The sequence below is a fragment of the Chenopodium album genome, chromosome 12 (genome assembly GCF_948465745.1).
Source record: "Chenopodium album chromosome 12, dcCheAlbu1.1, whole genome shotgun sequence".
In the NCBI taxonomy this organism is placed as follows: domain Eukaryota; kingdom Viridiplantae; phylum Streptophyta; class Magnoliopsida; order Caryophyllales; family Amaranthaceae; genus Chenopodium; species Chenopodium album.
The window spans coordinates 17,232,050-17,242,272 of NC_137845.1; the positions used below are offsets into that span (position 1 = coordinate 17,232,050).

The 10,223-nt window shown below is 33.2% G+C and overlaps 1 protein-coding gene across 2 annotated transcripts; it reads left to right on the forward strand.

Annotated features, from left to right (window-relative positions):
• Positions 1–715: 715 nt before the first annotated feature.
• LOC145572162 (SAGA-associated factor 29 homolog A-like) lies at positions 716–9,163 on the forward strand. Of its 2 annotated transcripts, none has more exons than XM_081631182.1 (9): positions 716–911; positions 3,052–3,145; positions 3,253–3,329; positions 4,081–4,190; positions 4,349–4,434; positions 5,683–5,736; positions 7,918–8,071; positions 8,234–8,247; positions 8,700–9,163. In XM_081631182.1, the coding sequence occupies exons 1-9, from the start codon at positions 794–796 to the stop codon at positions 8,803–8,805; spliced, it is 813 nt and encodes a 270-aa protein (XP_081487308.1). In that variant the 5' UTR covers positions 716–793; the 3' UTR covers positions 8,806–9,163. The 2 variants fall into 2 exon arrangements, with proteins under 2 accessions (XP_081487308.1, XP_081487309.1); XM_081631183.1 differs by having other exon boundaries at positions 4,084–4,190.
• The last annotated feature ends 1,060 nt before the right edge of the window (positions 9,164–10,223 follow it).

Here is a 10,223-nt window from a genome sequence, read left to right on the forward strand (position 1 = left end):
GCACTGACTGTGCACACCACCCCAAATCTAAAAATCAAATGGATGACTTTAACTTTTTTTTTTTTTTTTTTAAAACACTTTAACCTAAAATAGATGTGCATAAAAAACGATCATACTACTTAGATAAGAACAAATCTTCGTTGTTAAAAAAAAAAAAAAAAAAAAAACTTCAACGAAAATTTAATTTTATCTAATATACATATATATCATACTCCGTATATTTTTAACTACTTTGAGATCTTTCGCTGCACTGACTGTGCGCAACCCCCCCCCCCCCTCTCCTACATTATAGCGGGTACTTATTAATTATTGATCGTTAATTTAATTGTCATTATAAACATTGTGATTTAATTTAGGGTTCTCTTAAGGTAGACTATTGAATTATTGATATAATTAATTAGTTATTACTGTAATTATGAAATATTATAATTACCGTGTTTTATTGATGTTCATATACGTAATTATGAAGAATTTAACGCGATTTTACGATCCTATTTTGATTATTATGTCAAATTTGGTTGATAATTTTGTGATTTTGTTATAATTTAATGTTTGATAAGAATCATGTAATTATGGAAGAATATATTTTTGTTTGGTAATTAATCAATTCATAATCAGCCCTAATTATTCTTGGTTTTTTCTCAATAATTCACAATTTTTTTTCCTTTTTTGTCAATTTTATTGATGATTTCTTTCTTTGTAATTTGCGGATTGTGCAGTTTATAAATTCAATCAAATGAAAAAATACAAAAGAGAGGAAGTATAGTACAATTGCAAGAAGAGTTTACCAACAATGTCTACATCGGAAATTGCCAGCATTCTGGACAACTCGAAGGAGCTCGACCGCCTTCGGAAAGAGCAGGAAGAAATTTTGTCTGATATTAATAAGCTTCATAAGAAGCTCCAAACCAGTGTGTTATTGTTCTCTCCTTTTAGTTTCAGTATATGATTAATTTCTGTAATTTTAGCTGTTTATTTTATTTTGATTTGTTTTATGTTTTTTTTTTTTTTTCAATATTGTATTGATCAATTTCAATTTGATATGGTTTATTGAAATGTAAGGGTAATTATTAGTAATTGTTTTGTGCCGCTTAATTTCTGATTGAAATTGAAAAGCTTGGTCGATTACTCAAATATGGTATTATAGAGTGGCCGGTTAGTATGGTTGTAAGGCTGGAAAAATAATAATGTGATCAACTCCTATGCGTTTGGTTTGGGCTTAAGAATTACGTGGTACCGTCGATGGTGGTATTATTTTCCAATAATTATTTGTGTCTAGCATGGGTACATGTTTAAGTGTCAAACTTGGGTATTTTTTTTTTTTTTGGTAATATACTCTATGACTTTGGCTTTTGATTGAAGCGTTAAGAGTTCCTTGAGATATAATGAAAAGTCTTATAATTCCCTGTTGGAGGATATCATAGAACTTTGTGATAGAAATCCTCTTGTGGATTGATGGATACTTGTTAATGGTGAAGCATAACTTTTTATTCTTCATAATTGAAACTTTTCGGGTCTTTTTTGGTCGAGGAGGCTGAGACGCCCAATGCCCTGAACATGTTGTGATATTGCTTTGGCTAAATATGTGAAATCATGAGAAGTATTGCATAACATATGAAAATTCTCTTAGGATTTCGGGGGGTTATCCTTAGAGGGCTTCTGGAATAATGTCTTGTGAATATGATTTGAGATTTTTGGTCTTAGGGAATTGTATAAATAGAGGTCAAGGTGACATATTAAGATTTATTTATGGAGACTTTTATAGTGAGTTATTTTGTATACTTTGTATTGAGGTCCTTCTGGTTGCAGCAAGTAGAGTAACCTTTAGCTGCACAATGAAGTTTTTTGTCATATAAATAGACCAATGGAACTTTTTGGGAGCATGATACAAGAGATAAAGGCCCCGTTTGGTTTGATTTAATATGTTTTCATGGAAACTGATTTCCCTATTATTTCCCATTTTCCTTTGTTTTGGTTTGTGAAGGGGTGGAAAATAATTTTCTCAATGGTGGAAAATTGCATGGACAATGGTGAAAACATTTTCCTTCACAAAACAAGGGAAGCCACATTTTCCTCCCTTCTCCCTATCTCCTTTTTACTTTCCTCTCATCCATCTCCACATTTCCACCCCTATTTTAATTTCTCTTTATCTTTTGTAAGAACCAAACAAAGGAAAACTATTTTGCAAGTGTGGTTTTCCTTGAATTATGTTTTTTATGAAAACTAATTTTTCATTGAAAATGTTTTACATCAAACAAAAAGAGGCCAAAGTGCAAACACACGGTCAGGTTCATTTATAAGCTCATTGGTGTTAACTTCATTTCACTCTTTTGTAATTTAGTCTTTTATCCTTTCTTTTACTAGTGTAGGAAAATTTATAAGCTCATGTGACCTTATATGACCTCGATGTTTAGAGTTATACATGATTGATCAGATGAAAGCTTTAGTCATGTATCAGTTTCACGTTTAATCCTATCTTTGCATTTTTTTGTTGCTGTTGAGTTAGATGTATTTGCAGTCTCTTGGAATTGTTTTAACAAATTGGAATGGGTTTGTAGTTGTGAGCAAGTATATTGTCCATCTTATTTCGATATTATAAGAATGAAAACAATTGGAAAAGCTAACTGTTGTTCGAGTTGCTTAATGCAATAGACCCTCCATTTGTAAATCACCGACAGATTCTACACCCTTGTAAATGATGTAATTAATTATTGGTAGAAAAAATAGTGGAGTAGGAGTTCCATATAATATTGCTGACTACACAAATTAAACAGATCCCAAAGAAAGTGGTTTTTAATAATCGTAAACAGCAAATTGCTTCTATTATCATATGGAAAACGCTTAAAAAAAAAAAAGGTAACAATGTAAGAGGGTAATTTGAAATATTATTTTTTATTTTTACTGAGCTACTTGTTGATTGATTGATTGAGCTACCTGTTGATGTGCTTTAATTGAAGTTAAAATACTATTGAAGGTGCTTGGTTTTGTTAGTGAAAAGTTGAAACTCAGGACATTTTATTTAAAGAATAAATGGTGATTACTTTGGTGCAGATCCTGAAGTAGTTGAGAAGCCTGGGGACACATCTTTATCGAAGCTTAAGCACTTGTACATCCAAGCTAAGGAACTAGCTGAAACTGAAGTGAGGTACGTATCATTAGCTATATGTTAACAAGCATTTTGCCTAAGCTTTAGTATGGAAGTTTATTTTTTGATACTTTTAGAAGAGCTGATTATATGGTTAAACCCTACAGAGTATCAAATGTTTTACTAAGTCAGCTGGATGCTTTGCTCCCTCCTGGGCCGCCTGGGCAGCAACGAAGAAGAGTAGGTGTGTACATTATTCATCTATAACAGCTTGGCCTTTTCGCTAAACATCACTCTTTAAAAGCCCTAAGGTGTGTCTAAAGCAACAATTTAATGTAAAATTTGAAAAATGAAACAACATAGGATAGGACTAGGACATGATATGTTTTGACTTAAATTTTTTATTAATATTCCTTTTCAGTCCCCAAATAAATGTCCTAGTTCACCCAATAATTTTGTCCCCCAATAAAAAGTCTCATTTCATTATTTTTTTTCTTCTATTGTTTTGGTTTCATATTTTAGTCTTCCTCTGAAACTCCCTTGTGAATTGTGATATATCTTTTAAAAGGATGATTAAATTTGAATCATGCCCAACTTTTTTTTTTTTTTTTTTTTTTTTTTCCTTTTTTAAATTTCTTATTATTCACCTTTAATTTACCAAACCTAAATTGTTTTACTTTTGGGACTTAGCGTGCGGTTTGGGTGTATGTATTTTCTTAATTTTCTCCCGGATGGGTGTATGTATTTTCTTAATTTTCTCCAAGAGTAGGTGTTGGTATTTTGTTAGTCAAAAGATAAACTTACCCAAACAAAAGGTTGGCATACTTGAATACTAGTTTATAAGAGACTTGTCAATTCTAAAAGCATCATATTGTATAACTCATATTTTGTCATGAAAGAAGTAAATTTACTTTTTGTTTAGCATTAAGTATTCATTTTGTTAAAAACCAAAAAAAATAGAAAACTGTTTCCTTATTTCTGATTTTGAGTTGCAGAAGGTAATGAGCAGAAGAAGAAACAGAAGAAAAATGATTCTGATATCCCAAGGGTCTCTCCTTCCATGAGAAACCAACTTGATAACTTTGCTAGTTTGAAAGGTGAACAGGTATATATCCGTTTTACTTTCTACTGTACATTGAATGTTCCGCACCCTCCCGGGCGAGGGCATTTCTGGTTCTTTGTTGTCAGCACCGAAGAAAGGGGATCCGGGTAGTTTTAAATGATTTCTTCTAAGATCTTAGTACTGGGCTGATGTGTCTTCAGGTAGCAGCTAGGGTTACAACAGATGAAACAGAGAAGGACGAGTATATTGTGGTGAAAGTGATGCATTATGACAGGGAAACAAGAGAGTGAGTTAAATCTTACTTATAAGACCTTGTTTTTGAATGATCTGTTATTTGCCTTTGCTAAATTCAAAGTATATATATTGCCATATTGTACCAGTTTTGGATAAGCTGCAAAAGCTATTTTTGTTTCTCTATAGATAATCCACAACTAATTTAGGAGCAAAGATTACCATAACTCCATATCTTTTGAGTGAGCACCTTGGCATTTGGGCATGGTGTCTCCATTTACTAAATAAGCCCTCATGAGCACTATGTTTGGGCATGATATCTTGGTGTTCATTGTACCCTTGCACAAGTGTTCAATTAGGAAACATATATGCTGTTTTCTTGATTAGAAGTAACACATGATTTCCCAGTGAGATTGAATGAGCTATGGATGATTCATATTGTAAAGGAGAACATTTCTCATGATTCTATAGGTACATGGCAATGAGAAGAGAGAACTAAGAGTGAGATGCTTAACTAACTCAAAATCTATCTTTGGTAGTTGGTACATAGGAATGGGAATGGATTAAGGGGATGAAGTGAAAGCAGGCCTTTATCCCCAATATCCTCCTTTGGGAGGAGGCAAGGTTTTGAATAGAGGTTTTCGTTGTAAATATGTAATCACGGTGATGATTATGCATCATGTTAGCACTATATCACAGTGTTGTTTAAGTGGTTGCAATGAGAAGTGGTTGCAATGAGAGAGAGAGAGGGAGAAAGAGAGAGAGAGAAAGAGAGAGAGAGAGAGCATATGATCTCCAAAGGTTGTAAGACCTCAGGTTGAGTACTCTACCAATTTCAAAGAGTCTTGAATGCTTTGCTTATTCTCTCACCTGACCTTAATGAAGAATTCTCAGTTTCTTTTCCTAATCTACACTTCTGTGTCTCAGGTTGCATCACTTGCTTGCTTATATAATTATCTTGGGTAAACTTATGGCAGGAAGGTGCTTAGGTGGATGCAGTCCACAAATTTCCTGAATAAAAATTAACGATTATAGCATAGGCAACTTAAAAATTGTTGTAGCCTTGTAGTTGATATGCTAACAAAACAGTTTTTACTTCTTTTAAGGAAAATGATTAGGGTTGTAAAATATATTGTAGGTTCTTGACATGACACTTGGTTTTAGTAGCTAATTCCAGTAAAGTTTTCTGTGATTGCTTCCACTTAGTCATTTTCAACACTTGTTGCTTGTTATTTTCTGCAGTTTTAAACAATTCTCTACACCTATTTCAGCATATTCTAATTCTCCGTTTTTCCAATCTCAGATTTGAAGTGCTTGATGAGGAACCTGGTGACGATGAAGAGGGTGGTGGCCAAAGGTAGCCCACTTCATATCTGTTCCTGGTTGGTTTGATATGGCGAATAATGATACTTCACTACCTTCATGAATGTCGGCTTTTACCATTCTAAATGCTGGGGAATATGAACTGATTGCATGCCTTTTTTTTTATTTCTTTACATGGTAGATAAAGATAAAAAAAAGGACAGGCAAATTTATTTTCTATCACCATCGTAGCCTACACAGACTACTCATTGGATCCACAGTGTGCAGTATTTGATGTCAACCATTCTATATCATGGGAACTCGTTACTTTTGGGAGATACTTGTTGAAAACTTCCCTGGAAAATAGGATGTTTTCGTTGAACGATGCATAAAGTCAAGTTATAAAGATAGTTGAAAGTTAAAATAATGGACTATTGCAAGAAAATTTAGGGCCCATTTGGTATCATTGCCAACTTATGGTACTTGGCTTATTATTATTATTAAAAGTGAATTTATATAGGTTTTATATTGAATTTTATTTAGTCATTCTTCACTAAAAAAAATCAAATACTGTCCCTTAAGTTCAATTTACATTATTCCACTGTTGTTCTTGTCTTGCTGAAATTTGTTCAATCTAAAATCTTTCATTTTGCCAATGTTGGAGGAGATATCTAAGGATTTTGTACGGACTGAAAAAGGATGATAAACTCCAAGAAAATTTATATTTCTAAATTACCTTTAAATGCCTTTCTTTTCTGTTGGGCACAGTGGGGAACTGTGGTCAATCAGGGAGCTTGAAATATCAATTTCTTGTGCTGCTCTTTTTTTTTGAGTGTTTGAGTGGTTTTGTTAAGTATTACATATTGCATCTGCAATTGGGATAGGTGCTATAGTAAACTGTCAATGTCCATTAAACCATATTTTTCATGTTTTGGAGCTCCTGATTTTTTTGATTTTATTTAAATTCTAAGTCTTGTTATAGTGCTTTAAACTCTACCCTAGTAAGAGGTCATTGTTTTGAGGTAGGCATTCAATGTCTTTTTTTCAATCAATTGATAATTATAACTCAGTTTTGCTGTGAGTTTTTAATACTGAGATAAGTAGCTGAATCTCAATTTTGCAATTGAAGTACACACATATTATTGAAAGAAGATTCTACCACAATTACCATAGAATAATGATGTTTAAAATGTATTTTGATTGATTACTTATGAAGTTGATTTGGCTAATGATTTATTATGTAATCTGATTATTGGACAATACTGTAAATATAGTGACTGTTATGTTTTATTGCGGTGCTGAATTCATGTTAAAAGACACCATAACGTCCCAATAACATTACCCCCATGCTCTCTACAAAATGCTCCTGAATTTTTTTTTTTTTTTTTTTTTTTTTTTTTTTTTTTTTTTTTTTTTTTTTGTGGGCTGGTGTTGTAACTGTTATAACCATGCTGCTGCTTTTAATCAACCCTTAATTCAATAAGTAGCTTACTTCAATTACATTACTACGGAAGAAATCATAGCTTAATTAGTCATCAAAAGTCCATTAATAATAAAAGGCCAAAAAATTGCGGACGATTGACTGCATTAGAAATCGACAGGTGTTGAAGGGATTGGAATAATGTATTCATAGGCTGATTAATAAATTGTTTTGGTTTAAAGATATGAAACATAAAATAGGTTTTGACATTTGTAAGCCTTGTTGATTCATGGAAGCTTCAATTGTTGATTTGATATGCTTAATGCTATTTTAGATTCTTGAAAATTCTACTGCAAGAGAACATGCAGGCTTCTGAAGCTTTCCTCATATTTTGTAAAATAGGAATGTGTACCTACACTGATCAGTTAATCAGTTTCAGTGTACGGGATAAGTTGTACCTCTTATTGGTGAATATTTTTCTAAACCAAATCTATTGGCTTCATTGTGTTGAGTTGTTTGTGATTTAGCTGCCTATTATGTTCCCTTTGGTTCTGAACTCCATGATGATGTTGTCCTGCATCTGGGCATTTATTCACTTTTAGTGCGAACATATTCTGAAGTATCATAGCTTCCATGCCCCCGATTTATGGCAACTGCTTTCTTTTTCCTTGTATGTTGGCAGTGAGCTAATTGCTTCCTCTTTTACGTCCCTGCTTAGATTGCATGTTTTGCTTTTGGTATATATTTGACTGATACTTAATGTGTCTTAATTGCTTGTTTCGCATATTTAAATAAAATTGCTTTTCCCTTGTATAGAAAATATAAGCTTCCTGCATCACATATCATACCTTTCCCCAAACGGAATGATCCTTCTACTGCTCTGGACTTCCCTCCTGGCAGAGCAGTTTTGGCTGTGTATCCTGGTACAACAGCATTGTACAAAGCAACAGTAGTGAATCCAAATCGCAAGGTATATCAAATCAATCGTTATTTTGGTTTCTTTATATCCTGTACAAAAAACTGCAGCTTCTAATCTAAGAAGCCAAATATCATGGAATGTATCTGACTGAGATTGGCTTCATATCACTGTTTCTTGGTGTGGTGTTATTGCGGTCCATATTACCTTTTCCAGAGGAAGACCGATGAGTGAGTATTATCTTGCCTCCTCAAAAATTTTCATTTGGTGAATAGATTGAATTTGCAGAATTCTATGTTTTGCTTGAAGAAACTAAAAAGGACAAGAGATGCTAATGTAGAATGATCTAATATGTAGATGCACTTGAGAAACTATGGCATTGTTTTACCTCTGCTGCATTATTTGTTACATTTTTGTATTTTAGGTTTGGGGAGGGGTGTGTCTTAGGCGGAGTAGGAGAATAATTTGCTGCTTCGATTTTGTTACCCCAAATTTCAAATGGAAATTGTATTTCTCTGGGTAGCTAGACTGTGAAACAATTTGTAATTCTATTTGAGTCTGAACATTGAGGAATACGCTGATATAGGATTATTAATTAGTTTGCTCAGGAAAAATTAATTATATTTGATTTGACATCTCATAGATGACTGATTTTAATTGCAAATAAACTGTTTTTGTGCAGTTATCTCCTTGAGTTTGATGATGATGAAAGTGAAGATGGATCCATGCCAAAAAGGACAGTACCATTTCATAATGTGGTTGCCTTGCCAGAAGGACACCGACAATGATTATGATTCGCTCTTTTTTTTTATTGAATATTATTATAACTATTCAAATGAATAAGGCAATGTTAGGGTTTGTGCCTAGAGTGTCTTAAGGTAGCAGAAAGGGCATGGCCTTTCTATTATGTTGCTGTCTTGAAGCTATGGTTGTGAAGAAGGTGAAACATCTAGATTTCCGTGCATTAGAGTGGTTATAACATGTTGGCTTCTGAAGGTGTTTGGTTGGTTTGGCGAAGACGAGGTAGTTGTATATGATGAATTCTGGTTTCTAGTGGATATGCCACGCATTTACTCCTTCCCTTTGAGATCTGCAATGTTGCACACATTGCTCAAGTGAATAACGTATAAATGAGGATTTAGTTTGCACGTATGTAGTAGTGGTAATCTGCCAGAAAAGCAAGGAGAGGATTAGTTTGCAAGTATGTATTAGAGTTAATCTGCCACAAAAGCAAAGAGAGCTTGCTGTATTAGAAATTGTAAAGTGGCATATCCTTGTATTCTGGAAAGAAATTGTAATGCTTTGTGTAGTGATTTGTACAAGAAACTGTAAAACACGCATCTGTATGGTTTATATGCATCACAGAGATCTGCGTGAGTGGATGTTTCTTCCTTGCTCCTGACCATGCTTTGTTTAGCTCGTTGAGGGACCTTTCCTTTCTTAAAGAAAGGTTGTAGAGATGTCGATTATGTTCTTTATTTAAGCAACCTTCAAACCCAATTACCATGTTATGATAAATACCCGAAGGATCTATCTCAATTCCAACTGGTACAATAAATTTCATTGGCTCATTTAAAAGAGAAAAACAAGTCAATCTATTAAACCCACCAAAAAAGGACCAAAACTTTTGACATCCTTATGTAATTTTCACCTATATTAATCTAAAACTAGAACATCTAACTGTTTTTCTTGTCAAACCAGAAGAATTACGTAAATTGGTATATTCTTACTTCCTCTGTGTTTTAATAAGTGTTACACTTTGGCTAAACACACATGTCGAGAAATGACTTATATTAATATATCTAATTATATGTTAGTAAAATCATTATAAATTTGATATTATAAAGGAAAAATTGTCAAAAATAATACAAAATTTAAGAGGTTTGCTGAAAACAAGTCAAACTTTTAATTATTTCTAAATAATACAAAGTTTAGGATATCCGCTTTAAACGGGAAATTTTACCTTCAAATTGTATAACTGGTTAACTTTTTTTTTTTTTTTTTGGTAAATTCGTATAAGAATTTAATTAATTCTAATTAATGATTTAATCATAGTTAATTAACAATTAAAATAATTAAAAAGTAACAACAATACAATGAAAAACACACATCCTTCCAATCCCATACCACCATCCACCCCTCTTCCTCTACCAGTAGCTCCACCAACAGCTCCCCTCCCCTAGCCCCGGCGACGTCAGCCCAACAA

Bases quoted from the DNA above. Each gene is read 5' to 3' on its own strand.
- LOC145572162 (XM_081631182.1), top strand. From the start codon at position 794: ATGTCTACATCGGAAATTGCCAGCATTCTGGACAACTCGAAGGAGCTC. The intron at 3,330-4,080 runs GTGTGTACATTA...TTTGAGTTGCAG, and splicing joins GCAGCAACGAAGAAGAGTAG to AAGGTAATGAGCAGAAGAAG. The intron at 4,435-5,682 runs GTGAGTTAAATC...TTCCAATCTCAG, and splicing joins TATGACAGGGAAACAAGAGA to ATTTGAAGTGCTTGATGAGG.